At 43.0% G+C, this 24,227-nt stretch overlaps 2 protein-coding genes across 2 annotated transcripts in view; one reads left to right on the top strand and one right to left on the bottom strand.

Moving 5' to 3' along the window:
• Positions 1-23,566, top strand: part of LOC105028706 (RNA polymerase II elongation factor ELL2) — a 49,543-nt gene extending 25,977 nt beyond the window's left edge. The window contains exons 5-12 of the mRNA XM_010901627.3: positions 11,574-11,818; positions 15,066-15,190; positions 16,529-16,646; positions 17,026-17,482; positions 19,196-19,259; positions 19,824-19,995; positions 20,112-20,156; positions 20,371-23,566. Coding sequence (XP_010899929.2) covers positions 11,574-11,818; positions 15,066-15,190; positions 16,529-16,646; positions 17,026-17,482; positions 19,196-19,259; positions 19,824-19,995; positions 20,112-20,156; positions 20,371-20,481 — 1,337 coding nt within the window. The 3' untranslated portion in view covers positions 20,482-23,566. The remainder of the gene's footprint in view (positions 1-11,573; positions 11,819-15,065; positions 15,191-16,528; positions 16,647-17,025; positions 17,483-19,195; positions 19,260-19,823; positions 19,996-20,111; positions 20,157-20,370) is intronic.
• pex11a (peroxisomal biogenesis factor 11 alpha) overlaps positions 1-24,227 on the bottom strand; it is a 48,673-nt gene that overhangs the window by 15,548 nt on the left and 8,898 nt on the right. The window lies entirely within an intron of this gene.

The following is a 24,227-nucleotide window of genomic DNA, read 5'->3' as shown; positions in this document are numbered from 1 at the left end:
CATAGGTACACTTCAACTGTGAGAGACTGAATCAAAAATCCAGAAGATCACATTGTATGATTGTTTTATAATAAATTTGCATTTTTTTATTGCATGACATAAGTATTTGATCACCTATCAACCTATCAGTAAGAATTCCGTCTCTCACAGACCTGTTACTTTTTCTTTAAGAAGCCCTCCTGTTCTCCACTCATTACCTGTATTAACTGCACCTGTTTGTACTCGTTACCTGTATAAAAGACACCTGTCCACACACTCAATCAAATAGACTCCAATGGCCAAGACCAGAGAGCTGTGTAAGGGATGAAATTGTAGACCTGCACAAGGCTGGGATGGGCTACAGGACAATAGGAAAGCAGCTTGGTGAGAAGGCAACAACTGTTGGCGCAATTATTAGAAAATGGAAGAAGTTCAAGATGATGGTCAATCTACCTCGGTCTGGGGCTCCATGCAAGATCTCACCTCGTGGGGCATCAATGATCATGAAGAAGGTGAGGGGTCAGCCCAGAACTACACGGCAGGACCTGGTCAATAACCTGAAGAGAGCTGTGACCACAGTCTCAAAGAAAACCATTAGTAACACACTACGCCTTAATAGGATTAAAATCCTGCAGCGCACGCAAGGTCCCCCTGCTGAAGCTAGCGCATGTCCAGGCCCGTCTGAAGTTTGCCAATGATCATCTGGATGATCCAGAGGAGGAATGGGAGGTCATGTGGGATTCTGATGAGACAAAAATAGAGCTTTTTGGTCGAAACTCTGGTCGCTGTGTTTGGAGGAAGAAGAAGGATGAGTACAACCCCAAGAATCCCAATCCCAACCATGAAGCATGGAGGTGGAAACATCATTCTTTGGGGATGCTTTTCTGCAAAGGGGACAGGACGACTGCACCGTATTGAGGGGAGGATGGGGCCATGTATTGAGAGATCTTGGCCAACAACCTCCTTCCCTCAGTAAGAGCATTGAAGATGGGTCGTGGCTGGGTCTTCCAGCATGACAATGACCCGAAACACACAGCCAGGGCAACTAAGGAGTGGGTCCGTAAGAACCATCTCAAGGTCCTGGAGTGGCCTAGCCAGTCTCCAGACCTGAACCCAATAGAACATTTTTGGAGGGAGCTGAAAGTCTGTATTGCCCAGTGACAGCCCCAAAACCTGAAGGATCTGGAGAAGTTCTGTAAGGAGGAGTGGGCCAAAATCCCTGTTGCAGTGTGTGCAAACCAAGAACTACAAGAAACGTATGATCTTTGTAATTGCAAACAAAGGTTTCTGTACCAAATATTAAGTTCTGCTTTTCTGATGTATCAAATACTTATGTCATGCAATAAAATGCAAATGCAAAATAAAAAAATATAATAATAATTCTACATGCTTTGTAAGTGGGAAAACCTGCAAAATCGGCAGTGTATCAAATACTTGTTCTCCCCACTGTATATTCCCACCCTAAAATACCCCATAAAGGAACAGTAGGTTGCAATTGTTTCTCAAGTGTATAACTTCTCCCTGGTGGTGCTGAAGCTGTTTTGTCCTATTCTGCCTGACAGTTGCATTTTAAACCAGGCTTCTAACTCTGCTACCCTCAACTTAAGGCCATATGAGATCAATGGCCATTTTATCAGGGAGCCCATTGAGTGTCCGGTCTAACACTTTTGTCTCCAGAATTGTTTGTGTCATGGATTCTGTAAGGTTGTTCCATACTGAGATTCTGTTGGATGGTCCATACTGAGGTTATGGCATCACGCAGATTGAACAACAGTACATTCATGCTGTGAACAGCCCGTTCCATCTCATTCCAGATATGCTTGGTTTGTTTGAGGTCTGGGGACCATACTGAAGTAAACCACATTCACTGTATTTGTTTGGACAAGTCCATGGTTTTACACACCTCAGATGTATTTACTAGTTTCTAGCTGATAGGAGAGGAACACAGGTTTGTTGTCTTTTATAATAGCCCATCCATGACAAAGGCTGATGAGCATTCCGGGATTCCTTTCTGCAAAACGCTGTTGTACTGCACTTTTATGTTGCCTGTCTGTGGCCCTGTGCATTTATTTGCCTGTATGAGCTTGCCAGATTCTTGTCATTCTCCATTGACCTCTCTCATCAAGTTGTTTTCACTCACAGGTTAACAAAATACCTTAATATTTCAGTCGAATCAAACGCATTAGCCTATAGTAAACATATATCAGTAACAGGGAAGAAAATTGACCAGTTTTTTGTTGCGAAAAACATTATCCTCTGAAATCTAAGATAAACCAATAGTAGAATTGACACATTTTGAAAGTCATCCTCTAATTTAATTCCCATGCTTGCTTTGCTCATGCAGGTTTTGACAGAAGAGCCACATGATGAACTAGAGTAGGCTACATACATTTTCAGTGTACCTGATAGAACCATGAGCACAGGCAAGTGTTGAGGATGTTGCTGTAACACACCTTCTAATAGCCACAGAGTATAAATATAACAACTTAATGTCTGTAATCAAGTCATGCACCCAATGCTACGGATATGCATGCATTTTATGTAATAAGATAATAACAGTGGTGCTGATCGCCCTGAAAAGCTCTCTTTCCAAAAACCTCATGTCCAGTAACTTTAGTCAAGACTTTAATCACAGAAGTAATTTCTAACTGGTCCCGTTTCATTTAACCAAAGTGTTCAACGTTCTTAGTTTGTTCTTCTGTATCTAAGTCAGTTATTGTCACAATTTTTTAAATTGCTCTTTTGCTGATTAAGTAAACGCTGGACTGCTCTTTCTAAAATATTACAATTGGCACACCATGTCATTAGGTCCTTTGTTTGGCCCAATCTAACATTCCATTAAACAGAAACTGAATGCCTTAATGCCTATCTGCCTGCTTTTTATAGCAAGACACTCAGTGTCCGTAGAGCAATCACATTTTGTGAACAAGGTGGTGAAAACCGGCCACTGAGTGGTGTTCCTCTGCATGTTATGACTACAGTATCTGCAATAAGAATGCATAACTTCAATTCTACGTGGCATTTATTCAACAAGGTGCTGAAAGCATTCTTTAGAAATGTTGGCCCATATTGATAGGATAGCATCTTGCAGTTGATGGAGATTTGTGGGATGCACATCCAGGGCACGAAGCTCCCGTTCCACCACATCCCAAAGATGCTCTATTGGGTTTAGATCTGGTGACTGTGGGGGCCATTTCAGTACAGTGAACTCATTGTCATGTTCAAGAAACCAATTTGAAATGATTCGAGCTTTGTGACATGGTGCATTATCCTGCTGGAAGTAGCCATCAGAGGATGGGTACATGGTGGTCATAAAGGGATGGACATGGTCAGAAACAATGCTCAGGTAGGCCGTGGCATTTAAACAATGCCCAATTGGCACTAAGGGGCCTAAACTGTGCCAAGAAAACATCCCCCACACCATTACACCACCACCACCAGCCTGCACAGTGGTCACAAGGCATGATGGATCCATGTTCTCATTCTGTTTACGCCAAATTCTGACTACCATCTGAATGTCTCAACAGAAATCGAGACTCATCAGACCAGGCAACATTCTTCCAGTCTTCAACTGTCCAATTTTGGTGAGCTTGTGCAAATTGTAGCCTATTTTTCCTATTTGTAGTGGAGATGAGTGATACCCGGTGGGGTCTTCTGCTGTTGTAGCCCATTCGCCTCAAGGTTGTGCGTGTTGTGGCTTCACAAATGCTTTGCTGCATACCTCGGTTGTAACGAGTGGTTATTTCAGTCAAAGTTGCTCTTCTATCAGCTTGAATCAGTCGGCCCATTCTCCTCTGATCTCTAGCATCAACAAGGCATATTCGCCCACAGGACTGCCGCATACTGGATGTTTTTCCCTTTTCACATCATTCTTTGTAAACCCTAGAAATGGTTGTGTGTGAAAATCCCAGTAACTGAGCAGATTGTGAAATACTCAGACCGGCCCGTCTGGCACCAACAACCATGCCACGCTCAAAATTGCTTAAATCACCTTTCTTTCCAATTCTGACATTCAGTTTGGAGTTCAGGAGATTGTCTTGACCAGGACCACACCCCTAAAGGCATTGAAGCAAATGCCATGTGATTGGTTGATTAGATAATTGCATTAATGAGAAATTGAACAGGTGTTCCTAATAATCCTTTAGGTGAGTGTATATAATATTTACTTTGTACTTCCTCATAGTACACAGAGCACTGATTAATATCTCTCCTCGGTTTTGGGATTATCCCACCTGGTTTAATCACCTGGTCGGTCTGGAGTTTTTACTAAATGACTGAAATGTTAGTTTGACGTGCTTATACAGCTATTAAACTAATTCACATTCTGATGATGTCTTTTGTTTTAGTGTGTAAATACATTTTCAAGGTGGCTAGCAGCTGAGGTAAAAATGTACCTGCTTACTAACTCATCATAACAACACAATTCTAAATATTATCACAACTTATTTTTCTCTCATGATTTCCTTTACCTAACAGTGTAAATCATAAACATTGTGTGGTTTGGAAGGATTAGACCTTCAATGAAGGAGTGATGAAACAAATACAAGAGTTTGATTAGATGGTAATGAAAACCAAGAAGTTTGACTTGTAGCCAATTAGCTGGCAGCTGGTTTTCCTATTTTTTAATAACATAACCATGTGCGAGGTGGGAATTCACCAGTTGGGAGGTATTAAATAGTTGGAAGCATTAACATTGACATTTTTACTGGTAATCCAGGTAATTTTATTAGTGTGAGTTCAGCATTGGAGAAAAGTCTGTGTTCCGGGATTATACAAATTGTACCTTGTCTTACTGTCGTTTTTGTAAACGATAGTAAAATATAATATTTTTAATTATAGAAATTATATTTCATAGCGGTTTGTACAGTACCTTGTCACATTAATTTAACCAGGAAATTAAAGCAATTTCCATAAATATTTACTTTTTCATGTATCTATGTTCCATTTGTTTGGGGATACAGTGAGGGGACAGCTATATTGTGATGCTTCGATTGAAGGAGTCGAGCAGAGGAGTCAAAACGAAGGAGAAATTTAATTTAGCCTCACGGGTACAAGGTAAATATAATGACCAAACAGTAATGGTCTTGAGGAAAACAACAATGGGGCAGACCCAGTATATAAATAAGAAGCACACATAGCTCCAACAGGAAACACTTACACACAAAGGGGAGCAGAGGTAACACACAGTCTGGGATAATGACATGACAGGAATCAGGTGGGAGTGATTGACAAGACATGAGTGGTTGATGAATGGTGTCAGAAAGCCCGTGAAGCTGATCGTCGAAGACTGCCCGAAACAGGGAGGGAAGAGGCAGCAGGTGGCCTAGTCATCACATACTGTGTATATATAATATTTATTTTTGTAAAAGTTGTGTATGTGTGTTCAATTGTTGTGTAATGTCTCTAGTTAATGAATGCACAACAAAGAAATAATTCGGAATATACATTTTACATGAATGTTAAACAAGAGAAAATGGAAAAATCTACTGAGAACACAGACATAGTTTTTTCTCGGTTTTAAGCTGGACTTTCCTACAGGAAGGACAGGACAGTAAGGTTCAACTAATATGTAGTACGTTTAAGGATTTATCTACTGTACCCAAAAATCTTGTGGTGGCCGTTGGACTGTTGTGTGTAGGTTGTGCAGTAACGCTCATCTCTAAAATATTTCTGAATATCAATTCACACTGATTGTTTGCAGGCTAAGAAAATGTATATGATTTTGCTTTAATGTATGTTTCAATTATTTTTCCAGACAAATATGTTTTAAACATTATGTAGGCATTTTACAGAAATATCAGTCACATAACTGTAGACAACTGTCTTACAAAAGGAAATATTGTGTTTTATTGGTAATGTAATTATTGTAACGCTATATCTGAAAAAACATTGACAGTCCTATCTCCCACCACCGGTCTGCTGGTACTCAGGTTAAGTAGGGTTAGGCCTGCTAAGTCCAGTCAGGGTTGGGTTTGGTCTGAGATTTATCTTCTTAGGAGCCTGTGAACATAATTTAGGGGACACCGGAGATGGGGACTTTTTTTGTCGTAGTTAGGGTATTTCTCTGCACCAGTGTTATCTTACAAGACTGTTTTTTTCAATTAAGTTCTCTTAATTCAGCATCTCTACATGTATGGCAGCCAATCCATTTCAGTGCTGTTAAATTCGAACACAGGCACACCTTTACTTAATGAGGTACTGATTAGGTGAATACCTGAACCAAATCTAATTTTACGAGAAAAAGTATAAAAACCACTGCTGTGGTCATCACTATCCTCTTGCAATAGGACCAGCTGGATGGCAAAAACAGTGCAAGCAGTACCTCAAAGGTAATTTTAATTAAAAAAAATCTATTCAGCATGACAAAGCAGTTGAAAAGAAAAGCTTTGAGTGAGGAAAAGAAGGGTTCAATTCTGGCTTTACTGGCAGAGGGATACAGTGAGCGTCAGGTTGCTTCCATCCTGAAAATTTCAAAGACTGCGGTTCATAAGAACAAGGTCAAGCAACAGACATTGGGGACAACAAAGCTACAGACTGGCAGAGGGCGAAAACAACTGTCCACTGTCCAAGATGACCGTCAACTCATTCGAATGTCACTCAACAACTGTAGGATGACATCAAGTGACCTACAAAAAGAATGGAAAACAGCAGCTGGGGTGAAGTGCATGGTGAGGACTGTTCGAAACAGGCTCCTAGGGGCAGGGCTGAAGTTATGCAAAGGTAGAAAAAAGCCATTCATCAATGAGAAGCAAAGAAGAGCCAGGCTGAAGTTGCAAAAGACCATAAGGATTGGATCGTAGAGGAATGGAGTAAGGTCATCTTCTCTGACGAGTCAAATTTCAGCATTGCCCATTACTTGGTCATCTAATGGTTAGACGGAGACCTGGAGAGGCCTACAAGCCACAGTGTCTCGCACGCACTGTGAAATTTGGTGGAGGATCGGTGATGAGCTGGGCATGCTTCAGCAAGGCTGGAATCAGGCAGATTTGTCTTTGTGAAGGACGCATGAAAGTACAAGGTTATCCTGGAAGAATACATGCTTCATTCTGCTCTAACAATGTTGCCCAACTCTGAGAATTGTTTTTTCCAGCAGGACAATGCTCCATGCCACACAGCCAGGTCAGTAAAGGCATGGATGGAGGACCACCAGATCAAGACCCTGTCATAGCTAGCCTAATCTCCAGACCTGAACCCCATTAAAGACCTCCATGAACTGCCACCTTAACGTGGTGGAGGTTGAGTACCCAAGTGACCCTAGGAGCTATGTTGTCTGAGGCTATATGCCACTGGTAGGGTCTCCCAAGGCAAACAGGTCCTGGGCAACGGGTCAGACTAAGAGCGGTTCAAAAACCCTTTAATGATGGAAACAATTTTGAGGACCGTGACGTCGCCCGGTATGGCGCAGCCGGGGCCCCACCCTGGAAACTACTTCTAGGGACGTGGAACGTCACCTCGCTGGCGGGGAAGGAGCCTGAGATTGTGCGTGAGGTTGAGAGGTTCCGACTAGAGATAGTCGGGATCAACTCTACGCACGGCTTGGGCTCTGGAACCACACTCCTTGAGAGAGGATGGGCTCTTCACCACTCTGGAGTTGCCCATGGTGAGAGGCGGCGGGCTGGTGTGGGTTTGCTTATAGCCCCCCAGCTCTGCCGCCATGTGTTGGAGTTTACCCCGGTGAATGAGAGGGTTGTTTCCCTGCGTCTACGGGTCGGGATAGGTCTCTCACTGTTGTTTGTGCCTATGGGCCTTCTTGGAGTCTCTGGGAGGGGTGCTGGAAAGTGCTCCAACTGGGGACTCCATTGTTCTACTGGGGGACTTCAACGCCCACGTAAGCAACGACAGTGACACCTGGAGGGCCATGATTCGGAGGAACGGCCCCCCTGATCTGAACCCGAGCGGTGTTCAGTTATTGGACTTCTGTGCTAGTCACAGTTTGTCCATAACGAACACCATGTTCAAGCATAAAAGTGTCGATCAGTGCACGTGGTACCAGGACACCCTAGGCCATAGGTCGATGATCGACTTTGTTGTCATTTCATCTGACCTGCGGCCGTATGTCTTGGACACTCGGGTAAAGAGAGGGGCGGAGCTGTCAACTGATCACCACCTGATGGTGAGTTGGATCCGAGGGCAGGGGAGGAAGCTGGACAGACTCGGCAGACCCATGACCCAAGGGTCTGGCTGAGTCTCCTGTCAGACAGATCTTTAACTCCCACCTCCGGCAGAATTTCGACTGGATCCCGAGGGAGGCTGGAGATATTGAGTCCGAGGGACCATGTTCTCCACCTCCACTGTCAAAGCGGCCGCTCAGAGCTGTGGCCGTAAGGTCTCCGGTGCCTGTCGAGGCGGCAATCCCCGAACCCGGTGGTGGACACCGGAAGTAAGGGATTCAGTCAAGCTGAAGGAGGAGTCCTATCAGGCCTGGTTGGCATGTGGGACTCCTGAGGCAGGAGCGGACAGCCAAGCGGACTGCAGCCCGGGTGGTTGTGGAGACAAAAACTCTGGCCTGGGAGGAGTTTGGTGAGGCCATGGAGAAGGACTATCGTCTGGCCTCGAAGAGATTCTGGCAAACTGTCCGGCACCTCAGGAGAGGGAAACAGTGCCCTACCAATGCTGTTTACAGTGGAGGTGGGCAGCTGTTGACCTCAACTGGGGATGTCGTCGGGCGGTGGAAGGAGTACTTCAAGGATCTCCTCAATCCTGCCGTCGCATCTTCCATTGAGGAAGCAGAGGCTGAGGGCTCAGAGGTGGACTCATCCATCACCCGGGCTGAAGTCACTGAGGTAGTGAAGAAACCCCTCTGTGGCAAGGCACCAGGGGTGGATGAGATCCGCCCTAAGTACCTCAAGTCTCTGGATGTTGTGGGGCTGTCTTGGTTGACACGCCTCTGCAGCATTGCGTGGCGGTCGGGGACAGTGCCTCTGGGATGGCAGACCGGGGTGGTGGTCCCTCTTTTTAAGAAGGGGGACCGGAGGATGTGTTCCAACTACAGCCTCCCCGGGAAAGTCTATGCCAGGGTAATGGAGAGGAAAATACGGCCGATAGTAGAACCTCAGATTCAGGAGGAACAGTGTGGTTTTCATCCGGGCTGTGGAACACTGGACCAGCTCTATACCCTCTACAGGGTGATGGGAGTTTTGGGAGTTTGCCCAACCAATCCACATGTGTTTTGTGGATTTGGAGAAGGCATTCGACTGTGTCCCTCGCGGCATCCTGTGGAGGGTGCTTCGGGAGTATGGGGTCCTGGGTCCTAAGGGCTGTCAGGTCTCTGTACGACCGAAGCAGGAGCTTGGTTCGCATTGCCGGCAGTAAGTCAGACATGTTCCCAGTGCATGTTGGACTCCGGCAGGGCTGCCCTTTGTCGCCGGTTCTGTTCGTAATTTTTATGGACAGAATTTCTAGGCGCAGCCAGGGGCCGGGGGGTGTCAGGTTTGGGGACCACACGATTTCGTCTCTGCTCTTTGCGGATGATGTTGTCGTGTTGGCCCCTTCAAACCAGGACCTTCAGCATGCGCTGGGACGGTTTGCAGCCGAGTGTGAAGCGGTTGGGATGAAAATCAGTACCTCCAAATCCGAGGCCATGGTCCTCAGTCGGAAAAGGGTGGCTTGCCCACTTCAGGTTGGTGGAGAGTTCTTGCCTCAAGTGGAGGAATTTAAGTATCTAGGGGTCTTGTTCACAAGTGAGGGAAGGATGGAACGGGAGATTGACAGACGGATCGGTGCAGCTTCTGCAGTAATGCGGTCAATGTATCGGTCTGTCGTGGTGAAGAAAGAGCTGAGCCTCAAAGGCGTTCCTACTCTCACCTATGGTCATGAGCTTTGGGTCATGACCGAAAGGACAAGATCCTGGATACAGGCGGCCGAAATGAGCTTTCTCCGCAGGGTGGCTGGGCGATCCCTTAGAGATAGGGTGAGAAGCTCGGTCACCCGGGAGGAGCTCAGAGTAGAGCCGTTGCTCCTCTACATCGAGAGGGGTCAGCTGAAGTGGCTTGGGCATCTGTTCCGGATGCCTCCTGAACGCCTTCCCGGGAAGGTGTTCCGGGCCCGCCCCACCGGGAGGAGACCCTGAGGAAGACCTAGGAAACGCTGGAGGGACTATGTCTCCCGGCTGGCCTGGGAACGCCTCTGTGTCCCCCCGGAAGAGCTAGAGGAAGTGTCTAGGGAGAGGGAAGTCTGCCCCCGCGACCCGGCCCCAGATAAGCGGAAGAAGATGATGGAATTTGATCAAGAGGAAGATGGATGGTCACAAGACATCAAACAAAGCCAAGCTACTTGAATTTCTGTGCCAGGAGAGGCATAAAGTCACCCAACAGCAATGTAACAGACAGAGACACATGAAAGCTGTGATAAAAAAAATCTGGGTTATTTCTAAATTAAAACATTAGTATTTTGTTGTTGAAAATTGAATATTAATTTATTTGAGGTCTGAAAACAATGCATATTTTTTTGGTTATTTTGATCAGTTGTTGTTATTATAAATAAATATTTTTATTTAAAGTTTGGGAGTAATGTTATCAGTAGTTTATAGAATAAAACCAAACTGTTCATTTTACTCAAACACACACCGATGAATAGTAAAACCATAGAAACTGATAATTTTGCAGTGGTCACTTTTTCCAGAACTGTACTTCAAAGGATGCAGAGATTCTGATGACTTGTTAACCAGTATCTTTAAAATTATTTAATTCCATTTGTGCAACAACTTTGGCCTTTTAGGAGATAAATGGTACTTTATGGAGTATGTAAATTATGTTTAGTATGTCCATTGTAGAGTCAGCTACTTCATATACAATCCAACTAAGTTTTAGTTTCACATAATTTAGTACAGTATATGATAGTTGTTATGAAGTGGTAGTGCTTTTGTCCTATGGCAACCTTCAAAGCTTAAACTTTGAATGAGATTAGGGTTGGGAGATACTATATCTATAAGAACCGCCATGTCCTGCTGGCTTGGAGCCAGGTGAATTAATGTTGAGACGGAAAGAAAAGGCCTCTGTGTTGTGTGAGAGACCAAATGAGCTGTTTCAGTTTCCACGGCCCTCTGTTTGCACAGGAGGCGACTAACTTTGCTGTCAACCCATTCACTGTACTCCAATTCTGGCGCTGCGCACCAGCACTTAAATGTGTATGGAGGAGGCTGTTTGAGATGTGGCCAGGTGTTTGTTCAGGCGCTGTTTCCTGCTAGGGACGCAAGATGCCATTCCTGTGTGTAGTGTTTGCATGTTGAATATGACAGATCATCTGTCAAGACAAAGCACAGCAGGTTTTGCCTCTGGCCCTTGTCTCTCACTTTAGAACCAGGCCTTTTTTTGCATAATTGGCAAGGTGATGTGTGGCTGGGCTATTCAGAGAATTGTCAGTGTATTTAGAATCCTGTTCAGAGGCAGTTAGAACAAACAGAATCTTCCTGTCTTTGCTTGTCACATTTCCAGGGCATTGCTTGGCCTTGATTATCCAAGTGATAACTATGGTAATTGCTGAAACTTTCACTGACTGTGCCTGAAGCTTAGATGTGTAAGACAGTAATTTTTGTGACTAAAACACCAATTGTTCTGATGATGGCGCCTCTGCTTGTTCTTCTTTTTCTCTGTCAGGTAAATGTGTGAAGATTCAAAGGAAGCAGAGTCTGTCGTCAGGCATGGACAGCAGCAGCAACAAGCACTCCCCCAGCAACAAGAGGAGCGGGGCTCCCAGCTCAGTGGCCCTAAGGCCCCTGAAAGACCGCATAATCCACGTCCTAGCCTTAAAGCCCTATAGGAAGCCTGAGCTATTGTTGTGGCTAGAGCGGGAGAGGGCCAGTCCAAAGGACAAGACTGACTTGGGAACCGTACTGGATGAGGTGACTCTTCTAAACTGTACTCTGGCATGACAAGGGGACTGGTTTCACTGAGTGGGCCTAAAACTAAATAACATGCAACTTGTGCATACTGTGATCCGATTTAAATGCATTTGGGATGAATGAACCATTTTAATTTGAGTTATTGAAACACATTAAAAACATTACAGCAACTTTGATAGAATTGTTGATAGAATTGCCTGGGTCTTTAAAGGGGCACTGTGTAGAATCCTGCCTCTAATCAATAACACAACTTCTCATCTTCCCTTACCGAACGGGACCAGAATAGTATTCGCTAGTCCAGGGTGTTTTAGGGTGGGAAGAATAGTACTGTGAGTGACTGAAGCGAGTATAAGGAGATAAAAAGTCAATGCAAACTGATGGACAGACTGGCAAGAAAGTATCTCAGGCACTCAAATCTATTTTGTAGGAAAATATAATATTGAACATTAATTTTAAACATTAACTGCAGATGTCTTCTGGTAATTTATGCTACAAGTACAGTAAACATTTTACATATTGCCATTCTAAAAGTGCCTCTGGAAAGTTCTAAAGCCCTCTAGGGGCACCAAATGGAAACACCTGTTGATCAGCCACTCATAAGCTAATGCAAATGGCACCCTTTACAATAGAATTTTGAGCATGTTTGGGAGCACCATTGTGGTCATCAAGATGAGATTGTGTCATTGCTGCCTCTGCATATAGCTATAATTATAGCTGTGATTCTATGTGTGGTGGAGAAGATAGGGTTTTCACTGGGAAAGTGGAGTGTCTCCTGGCCTTAGTTATTCTCTCAAATTACCTTCTTGACAGGTGTTTCTGGGTAGACAGGTGTGTTTCTGAAGGCATAAGAGTGCTGATAATGTTAAGTCTTGATTCTAGGCTTTCCGTTTGCCTTTGTAGTCAGCTATTTGTGCCTCTCAACATGAGGACCCAAACCATGTCGATGAAAGTCAAGGAAGCTATCATGAGTCTAACAATTCATAAGAAATAATAATGAGAAAGATAGCCAGAACCTTAAGCTTGCAAAAAACAAGCACAGATCAGGTCAGTAATCAAATACGACCTGAAACAAAATAATATAACTGGAATGCTTCCCATAATGGAGAAAACTACAAGAACACATTCAGACAGATCAGATACTTCTTTCCAGGGGGTAGACATAGATGTGTCAGCCATTACTATCCACAAAAGACGTCAACATCAGAATTACAGTGGCTACACTGGAAGGTGCAAAACACTGGTTAGCTTTAAACACAGTCTGACCAGGTTACAGTATCTAAAATTGCCTGCATAGAACTGGAATGAGGTCTTATGGAGAGATGAGATGAACATTAACATGTACCAGAGTGATGGCAAGAGTAAAATGTGGAGGGAAAAAAGGACTGCCCAAGATTTACGTCATTTCACCTCATCTTTGAATTATGGTGAGGCACTGTGTTATGGCTGCCACTGGAACTGCAGCAGAATTCATTCGTAAGTGTACAGTGTTTGAAACGTACAAGCAAATGCCTGCAAACATATTGGAAAGCAAGTTAATGAGCCACATTATTTTGGCGAGTTTTTCAGGGCCACAAAGTGGAATATTCTTGACTTGTCCTGTCAATCTCCACATTTGAATTACAATCAATGCTGAAGATGACTACCTGAAGTCTGCGACCCATAGACATCACCCGACGTTAGGTACTTTCCATGGGGATACTCTGGCAGGCCTGTACTGCAGCCATTTTAAGTTTGTTTGTTTCAGGGCATTTTTGTTTCAGTCTCATCTTCAATAAGTGAAACAGAAGCTCTCACTTGGATTCAGGCCAATGATTGACTTGGCCAGTCAAGAACATTTTACCTTTGGCCCTTAAAAAATCCTTGGCTGCATTCATGGTATGTCTGACGTCATTGTCCATCTTCGAGGTGAAGTGCTATCAAATTAGTTTTGAGGCATTTGGTTGGATCTGAGCAGGGATGTTTCTGTACACTTCAGAATTCATCCTACAGCTCCTGTCAGCAGTCACACTATCAATAAAGACAAGTAAGCAATTTCCAATTTCCAGCCATATATGCCCATGCCATAAGACCTCCACCATGTTTAATAGATGAGGTTGTGCTGGTTCATCTTCATCTCTACTGGCTTATGTACTTTTAAACAAACTGAATGTTCTTTTCTTGTGACTTACTAGAGGTTTGCACCCTTTGATGTAATACTTTAATATTCTCTTCATGGTCCTCTTTAACACATCATTGCCAACATCCTAGAGGGTCTTCATCAGCTTAATGTTTTTTTTTCTTCACAAATTGCAAGCATTCTTCGGTCCTGTACTACAGTGTTCTACCAGGTCCTTAGCTGTTGCTGACCTCACCTGCTCGGTTTTGCGTCTTAACAATGTACTAAATAGTTGTTTTGGCTATGTTTCTGATATATTTAGTCTGATTTTCAGTTTCATGATGGCCTTCTTTACTGGCATTAATACTTTATTCCTCATGCTGAGAGACAGCTGAAACCAACTCCAAATGCAAATGCCGCAGCTAGAATCACCTCTAGACATGTTAAATCTCTTATGAATGAACTATTGACGCAACAACATACATCTGGTCAAGAAACTGTGGAGCAGCAAATTGTCTGTTCCTTTTGGTCCTCTTAAATGTATAAAAATATGTACAAAAAGAGCTGTGATTCCTACATGGTTCAGAATTTGCAGATGTAAATACCCACAAATTACAACTGACTGTCTGCCCTTAAACCTCTCAGTAATTGTTTAATTTCAGTGTGCAGTGTTCATCCAATGTGCTGGATTATAGAGACAAAACAACCCAACAAAACTGTCATTGTCCAAATAATTATGGACTGTGCTATATATACATAAGTGTTGTAATTTCTAAATAGTGCAACCAATATGTGCACAAACACATTCAAATAAAAGATGAGAATCTACATTTAGTAATACATTGATTTTAAAATCCAAACTTTTGGAGTGTATAAACGAAAGAAGAATGCTTCACTGTCCAAATCTATTCTGAGATCACTGTAGGTGTGGTCTGTCAGAGGAATTTGAAGTATTCTGTATTTGGTACTGTATTGGAGACCAACTGCGCACAGTGCTGAAATAATTATTCAGTTCATTATCTGTTACTTGTTAATGATGAACAATGTATTATTCAACTGTGACAGATTGCTAGTTGAACTTCTCTTAATATTTGTCAAATGTTTATCAGTACCAAAGAGGTAGGGTGTTAAGTGTTTGTCATTGATTTCCAGGTTGCTAAACTGAACCTTAAAGACCACAGCTTTACTCTGAAGGATGAGTTTTACAGACACATACAGAAGGATTGGCCCGGCTACCTAGAGGAGGAGAAGCAGCTCATCCAAAGACTCCTGTCTAGGTGAGTGTGGCTTGTACTTCTCCTCTCCTGTCTTCTCTACATGATACTGTCCTTCACACCATTCACTATTTCTGTCTTAACTTCTATCAACGAGTGTTAGGTGGAAGTTTCCCCTCGTCTGTAGTTTCTAGTTATTTTAAGTATATTAGCTCTGGTAATTGGACAATTACCTCTCGTCAGTTGGGGGGGGGGGGGGGCGTTGACGTACTAATAAGCATTTGCATGTGTCCGTCACCTGCTGCCTTATTGTGCAACTGCCTGTTTTGCCCAGTTACACTGCAGATGTTCTAAATAGAGCAGTGAATGGGAGTGGACCGGTTGTTCTGCTGCATGTGCAGGATGCGGCTGCTGTTTACTTGTCTCATCACTAAATGACTGTTCTTGAAAAACAACAAAGAGCCTTTTCCCAGAAAGCAACCTTATTACGATGTGATTAGTATCAGAATGCATCCTGCTACCAGCCTATTCTATCAGTGGATCAGTCGGAATGTCCTGAAAGCCAGCATATTCCATTGATCAGCTAGTTGAAAAGGTCATGTGGCTCCTGTGAGAGGTATGATTGAACTCTTATTTCAGCGAGGTTTCTGTAAGGAAGGAGCTGGAGGAAACAGATTGCCAGTGGACAGAGGAGTGTTTGGCCTAACCAAGTCTTTATCTGGCACCATTGTTCTGCTCACTGAAGTGCCTGGACGCCGCCCTGCGCCTTAGCGCCTGGACGCCGCCCTGCGCCTTAGCGCCTGGACGCCGCCCTGCGCCTTAGCGCCTGGACGCCGCCCTGCGCCTTAGCGCCTGGACGCCGCCCTGCGCCTTAGCGCCTGGACGCCGCCCTGCGCCTTAGCGCCTGGACGCCGCCCTGCGCCTTAGCGCCTGGACGCCGCCCTGCGCCTTAGCGCCTGGACGCCGCCCTGCGCCTTAGCGCCTGGACGCCGCCCTGCGCCTTAGCGCCTGGACGCCGCCCTGCGCCTTAGCGCCTGGACGCCGCCCTGCGCCTTAGCGCCTGGACGCCGCCCTGCGCCTTAGCGCCTGGACGCCGCCCTGTCTTTGCTGGTTCTTATTGTTCTTAACCAATATTCATGTAAACTGTGAAGTCAAGCCAGACTTTGATGTAATGTATGTACCTTGATCCTGAAGTTACAATGGAACAGTAATGGTACACTAATGCTTTCCTCTGTTACCAAGGTTCCTCCGCTCAATTTACTAGAAACCATGCAATTGCAAATAAAGTTTAGCTTTCTTTTACAAATAAATCTGTCCAAAATGAAGTTTAAAGCTTTAGTTATTTGCCCTAACATAAACAGAATAGCAAGTTAAATATGTCTTCCCCTTGTAATATTCCAGGAAACTGCAGCCACTGAGCAGCAGTAGCCAGTTGAAGAGTTTCCAGTCAAACCATTCATTCCACAAAACCCAAGGGGATTCTCCGTCACAACTCAGCCCGGTCAAGACTCCTTCTGTGGTAAATACTCACCTAACTTCAAATAAAGTATCAAATAACTCCATGCATCCTGCCCTTCTTCACTATTTATTTTCTGATCCATTGAAGGTTGATTAGAAACAAAAGAGAATGCAGAGATGAATTTCAAAGTGGTGATCTAGTGGATCAGTGTTGTCTTTGACAAGATGTAGGCCTCCTGCAGAATAATATTGTGAAGAGGAGGAATCAGAGCAACATTTTCTTAGTGTGCCAGCGTCTGCTTTTTATTTATGGGAGTGCTGGAGGCAGTTTAGTCACTGGCTTTTTCAGGAGCCAGTTAGGATTTTTAATGTAGCCGCTGACCCATTACTCTAAAATCTAGGACTTCTTTCAGGTAAAACCTCTCTTTTCTTTCTTCTAGAAACGCACCATGCCCTCTGACCAATCTGACTGTCAGACCCCAAAGAAGCAAAGACTATTAGATCATAGTTTACCTCTGCAGTCTCCTTCCAATGGACATCTCGGTCCCACTTTACCTCGCAGCTCATCTGGTCCAGGCAGCACCAGCGTACAGACAAAAACCGAGTTTGAGAGAACCAACAATCACGTCCAGGGAAGCCCTAATGGTCTCTACACACGACACAAACTGGGAGGCTCCTCCAATATTCCCCAACAGGATAGGACCGAACTGGTACCAGTAGTACCAAGCCCCAAGGCCCCACTGATTGAGCCATCCATGTGCACTGAAAAGCAGCTAGCCAGTGGCCAGCACAAAAAGAAGAAGTCCAAAAAGCACAAAGACAAAGAACGGGAGCGCTTAAAACAAGACTGGATAGAGACCAGTCCCGACTTGAAGCAGAACCAGGAAAATCTCAATGGTAAGAAAAGTTACCACTCAGATCTTTAAAGTATATGTTTTTAATGATGGGAAGGATAGAAGATGAATTGAATAGATTATTATAATGGCAATAACAGTGCACCTGGCTTATGTCTAAAAATAACAAGCCATTTTTAAACAAAAGCCCCCTAATCAGCTTACTTGAGCCAAAAAGATCTACTGGCAAGACTGTCCAGTATTTGTATTTGTATGAATAAACACATTCCATTTAAGACGCTTGTCATAAACACTTCCCATATCTACACTCACCTAAAGGATTATTAGACTGGCCGGTCTGAGTATTTCACAATCTGCTCAGTTACTGGGATTTTCACGCACAACCATTTCTAGGGTTTGCAAAGAATGGTGTGAAAAGGGAAAAACATCCAGTATGCGGCAGTCCTTTGGGCGAAAATGCCTTGTTGATGCTAGAGGTTAGAGGAGAATGGGCCGACTGATTCAAGCTGATAGAAGAGCAACTTTGACTGAAATAACCCCTTGTTACAACCGAGGTATTCAGCAAAGCATTTGTGAAGCCACAACACGCACAACTTTGAGGCGGATGGGCTACAACAGCAGAAGAACCCACCGGGTACCACTCATCTCCACTAAAAATAGGAAAAATAGGCTACAATTTGCACAAACTCACCAAATTGGACAGTTGAAGACTGGAAGAATGTTGCCTGGTCTGATGAGTCTCGATTTCTGTTGAGACATTCAGATGGTAGTCAGAATTTGGCGTAAACAGAATGAGAACATGGATCCATCATTCCTTGTTACCACTGTGCAGGCTGGTGGTGGTGGTGTAATGGTGTGGGGGATGTTTTCTTGGCACACTTTAGGCCCCTTAGTGCCAATTGGGCATCGTTTAAATGCCACGGCCTACCTGAGCATTGTTTCTGACCATGTCCATCCCTTTATGACCACCATGTACCCATCCTCTGATGGCTACTTCCAGCAGGATAATGCACCATGTCACAAAGCTCGAATCATTTCAAATTGGTTTCTTGAACATGACAATGAGTTCACTGTACTGTAATGGCCCCCACAGTCACCAGATCTCAACCCAATAGAGCATCTTTGGGATGTGGTGGAACGGGAGCTTCGTGCCCTGGATGTGCATCCCACAAATCTCCATCAACTGCAAGATGCTATCCTATCAATATGGGCCAACATTTCTAAAGAATGCTTTCAGCACCTTGTTGAATCAATGCCACGTAGAATTAAGGCAGTTCTGAAGGCGAAAGGGGGTCAAACACAGTATTAGTATGGTGTTCCTAATAATCCTTTAGGTGAGTGTACTTTGCTTCAAAGATCAGTCAAAATGCCTGTCTTTATTACCTATATTCAGAAAGATAAAAACTCCTTTGGAACAGTTCCCAATAGATTTGGTTACAGACTTTATCTGTCTATATGGCAGTGAACACCACATCAGTGAAAAGGGTGTTGTATATGTATCTTCTTGTTAGCACCCATCACCCTTTTCTCTGGCTAATATGTAGATGATTTACTGTGGAACAGCTGGGTGACCAACAGTCCATCGAGTCAACATGCTGCTCTGCCTCCCAGTGTGGGGCGACGCTAGCGTCACAGTCTGCACTGAAGCAGGTCTCTTATCTGCAGCAGTGATAAACGACAGCCCTGGTATAAAATCAGCTTTATCACGTTTGCATTGGCAGGTTAATATTTTTCCTCTGTGTGTGTTTATCTTTAGACCACGAAGGGGCTAAAACACCTGTCACTCGAACCTCACCGGAGGAGTTACCTGACTATTTAATGTAAGTTCAAACACACTGCTTCATTCAGACCTGCTCCAAACCCTAGTACTGGCTTGTTGAGTTGTCCTGCTGGGTTACTGGAAGCCCTGCACACTGTAAACATTGGAGAACTGAAGCCGATGTGGCCTTTCAAAGTCTCAGTTACTCTTGCTACCATCTGTTGCTTCAGTGTTTTTGTTGAAATGTAAGACTACCTGAACCTCTCTTGTTGTGAAGGGAAAGAGATTAGTTCCAAAAGGGTTCGGTTCATCTTAAAAACATTCCCGTAAATATTGGAAAATGTGAAAGTTGAAATAGTCTGTCACATGTTCAGTAATAACACAGCTTCACTGAGAATGACTTAGAAAAACAAGTGATCTAATGTCTTGCACTTCTACATCTTGAGAGCACATCTTTGTAAAAGGCAACTTTCACTGCTGATCTGCAGTGCCACCTGCTGGAGAGAACAACCAATGAACGAATGCGGCCGTTGCACGTCACCTCTCTGACAGAATATACCGGATGGATTGCCAGAGACCTGTTGTTGTTAAAGTGACAGCTCACGATATGTTGTTCTCATTCCAGAAAGTACAACACTATCACAGCGTCAGAGCAGCGGCAGCAGTACAAGGAGGATTTCTGTGCAGAGTATGATGAGTACAGAGCTCTGCATGATCGGATTGGTACTATCACAGAGATGTTTGTTCAGCTAGGCTCCAAGATCAACACTCTGTCCCCCGGTACACAGGAATACAAGGTGTGTGCGAGGAGCTGACATCACTTCCACACACCACTAAATACATTTTGGTTAAACATGAGAAGACCCGATGTACTTCGACTAACTGAATGTATGGAATGTTTCTACTCTCACAGGTCATGGAGGAGCAAATCCTGGAGAAATACAGAAAGTATAAGAAAGTAAGTAATGACTGCTACAGGCAGTTCTGTCGTAAACTTACTTGGCTTATTCATTGGTTGTTTTGAACTCCGTGTTTAGCCTGGACAGAATGATGTCACAAAGTCATGTGACCTTAGCAATAGTATCAATGTTATTAAGGTGATCTCCTACAATAATCAATACATGACAGACTTTGTGGTTCCATAATGGCAGCTTTCTGCCTTGTCTTTGCAGAAGTTCCCTGGTTACCGGGAAGAGAAGAAGCGATGCGAGTACCTGCATCAAAAACTGTCCCACATCAAAGGTCTGATACTGGACTATGACCATACACAGACCCCTTCATAGTGAAGGGCCTGCACTCTGCCCCAGGGGGACACTGTCAGTGGACCAAACAACCGGCCAACCAAGCCTGGGTGTTAAGGACCTGGAATCACATAATGAATCACACATTCACTTTACTCCTCCCAATGTTGATGGAAGAGAGGAGCCAAGTTCTCTTATATGAGGTGGGCAAAGACCACTGACTTGTGATCAAATAATGCCCTTTAATATTTTCATTTTTGAGGACAAGCATTGTAATGGCTGGAAATTGTGCCGTATAAATGGTGAAATGACATGGTTTAAGCCAAATAATTTTCTACCCATAATGCTAAATGTACATGAACTTTTCTGCCCAATGCTTTTAAGGTTAGGCCTATTGCCATAACTACAGGGAAATAGTAGTTTGACGGTACAATCATATGGACAGATGAGAATAAATGCTCTTCAGACCCAGTCTTCTAACCATGCAACAGTATATATAAGTAACCAGTACAATTTGTGGTTTGCTGTTTCACTGAATGTATAGATGTAAACTAACAAGATCTCGATTCCTATAGAAAAGGGTTGTAATCACTGGATTAAGATTAGGGAAAGACTGAGGATAATTAGTGTTCTGTGGAAATATTTTCAACCTCAACAAAAAGGAGTAACACTAAATGACACAATCATCGCTAAACTTAATGACAGTCAGTGCAATGATTTGGACACCCCAATCAAACATCCTGTACGTCTGAATCTGACCCAAATGTTACAATGTCTATAATCCTATTTGAAATAATTGAGGAATTATGCTTCATCAAGTTAGGGCCATTGGAATGGAAACAACTGCCCCGTCTGGTCCAGAAAATCTTAGAGAATTTGACATTTGTAGGTTAGAGGAACGTGCCATCATTGTTATATAGTATATTTCTGTGATTCTGTTTAAACCACTACATTATTGAAAGAACGCTAATCTAAAAATATCAAACCCCAAAAGCACATTTCGTGTAATAGATATTTAGAGATTGGCATTCTATTACCTACTTCTCCTGGATACATTATTCTCACTAGTTAAGCCAGTATTTTCTAACATTTAAAAATCATACATTATTAATTCATTGTATTACTTTGCTCAATAGTCTATTACTTTTGTGAGACTGGGTGAAATGCATAAGCAATTTCGAAGCTTGTATAAATGTATTCTCAGTGCAACAAAAAAACCTAGGATTGCTTCCATGCAGTCATGAAGTGCAATGCTTAAAAGCTTCTGGTGTTGGCTCAACATGGTTTTAGGGCTCAGAAATAAGATTCTGTGTTGTACATCACAGATGAATAATAATTCAAATGAGATCTCTTTAGATTTATTTCCTGATTTGCTGTTGACAATGCATTGTAGGAGATGTCTGTGATAACTGGTGGTAACATTGTATTTCATGGAGTTGCAGTAGCAGTTCAGTAGATTTCACCCCTGCGAACAGTGATTGCCAAAATGGGACCATTATTTTGTATTTTCATTTTGAAATAGTGAATGTTCCATTCCAACATTGGGCTACTGGATGTGTTGGTGTGCAGTAGATGCCTTTAAACAAAACTGGACCATATTAACTTAACTTCTCTGGATGTACCTGGGATTTTACATAGTTCTCTTCAATCTGTGGGTTGAAGATACAGTATTGCGATCAATGTGACTGTCAATACACTATCTTGCTACTTAATTCGTGTCTTAAGATGGGTGTAAACAGGAAGTTCATTTTGCCTTAACGTACCCATCATACATTTTCATGTCAATGATATTTACATAATCTCTTTTTTCCAATCTGCACAGTTTAATTAAATGTTTCAGGATTATGTATTTTAGTTGGTTTATTTTTAGGTTGAAGGAAATGCTGAATTTAAGTTAATAGATGTTTGCAGTACAGTGAGTTATGTCTGAGCATCTTTTAAGTGTTACATAAAAATGTTGGTGTATTTCTCCTCTACCATGAGATTTAATTCTTTTGTGTTTGTCATCGGTTACTTTTCTGTTTATTTCCCCGCATTCTTAAGAGTGGTCTGTGGATACATGTTTGATAATCATGAACAGAGTAGAAAAATAACTGACTATGTTAAGGACCTTTTCTCATCCAACCCCAAATCACCTGGTTCTAGAGCTACGTTATATAAGTGTCTGAAAGGTCTTTCCGAAGTGCTCGACTCATCCTGGACACGTACACACAGAAGAGGTCTTTATCCTGTCACGTGTTGGTTTATTGTTTGCTACTGTGGTATTGTGGAAAGCATATAAGACTAGCACACACCAGTGTCTCCTACCCTGTTTATATCTTGTTTCAAAATGCAGGCTTGGTCCTGACCTTTCCATATCCGGATTGTGCCCACATCTTTTGTGGAAATAATTCAAATACATTTTGCTGTCTAATTGGGATCAGCTGTTATGCGCTTAAAAAGATTACAACAGGGTGAGATCAGGACACGCTGGGTATGAAGGGCGCATGCAAACAGCAAGGTATGAACAGGATTTCACTGTGCATTATATAGAGGCTGTTCACCTGAATACGTGCTTATTGTGAGATATGCAGGAGTTAGGAAGGTGCCTTCGAACAGCTGAGTCACATTGGCTTTTACATACATTTTCATAATTCACTTGCCTGACCTGCAACTGAAACAAAATGCACAAAATGACTGGTCCCGTAATTGTATTTTTCATGTGTTGTCCTATAGCTGAGGCTAAAAGTCCTGGTTAAGACACCCACAATGTGCATACTGCTTGCAAATCAAACAACTCTCGGATTCTAAGGTAATTGTGTTGCTTTTGCTGGTTTACTTTGTTGATGCTCAATTAAATGTCTCAAATGTGAAATGGAATCTCTTGTCCGGTATAAATCCCTGCAGTTTGTCTACATGAGAACACATTTATGTAACTATTTATTGCTTTCCATGTTTCCTTTTTTGTTAGTTCCTCCTTTGCACATCTCCTGTCTATTCAAGGCAGACAAGAAGCCTCTACTTGGTGAAAAGGAAAATATATTTTTCTTTAGCAGGGAATGCTTTATCACCAGCTCTTCCACTAGAAACAGCCTACAACTGTAAAATTGTCTCTAAAAATAAAGAATAAAGCTGTTTATCAAAAATATTTTTATAGCAATATATTTCCTTAAATTGATGTTGCAGCATTTTTATAAAAATGTCTTGCACCACAAACTGATATTATTTATAGACCACCTACATCATAGTGAATGGTGAAGGTGCATTACATCTCTACTTTTCTCAATATCAGGAAAAATGCACAACATTATATAATCAACTAAAGCAATCATTGCAATTTTATTTTGCAATCATTACTGTCCATCTAATTTGTCACTGTGTATGCTCATTTCATAAAAAACATAGGTTTTTTTATCATGATCATATGATCATAATTGAATCGACCTTCTTTTGGATCTTTTCCTCAGTCAGATCACGTGGGAGTTAGGATTGTGTGTAACTTTTTTTTGTTTCCTAACTGGCAGATAGGGAACAGTGGTGGGCTCCATACAAAGTCATTTGAGATATTAGACACCATTCATTCAGTCCTTACTGGTGGATTCTCCTCTACAACCAACCCCACAGTTGTTTAATGGGGTCTGGGGGAATACTTTGATTCATTGTCCTGCTGGAGGACAGTTTTAACCTCTTGGCAGAAGCAGACTATGATGCCATGTTTCCTAACTAGGTAGCCAGGGCCTACAGTACAGAAAAACAGCCCCAAAACATCACATAGCACCACCATACTACACAGTGGATATTTCTTTTTT

Source organism: Esox lucius, chromosome 19, assembly GCF_011004845.1.
Source record: "Esox lucius isolate fEsoLuc1 chromosome 19, fEsoLuc1.pri, whole genome shotgun sequence".
NCBI lineage: Eukaryota > Metazoa > Chordata > Actinopteri > Esociformes > Esocidae > Esox > Esox lucius.
The sequence above is the reverse complement of the archived record's forward strand: the minus strand, read 5'-3'. Positions and strand labels throughout refer to the sequence as shown.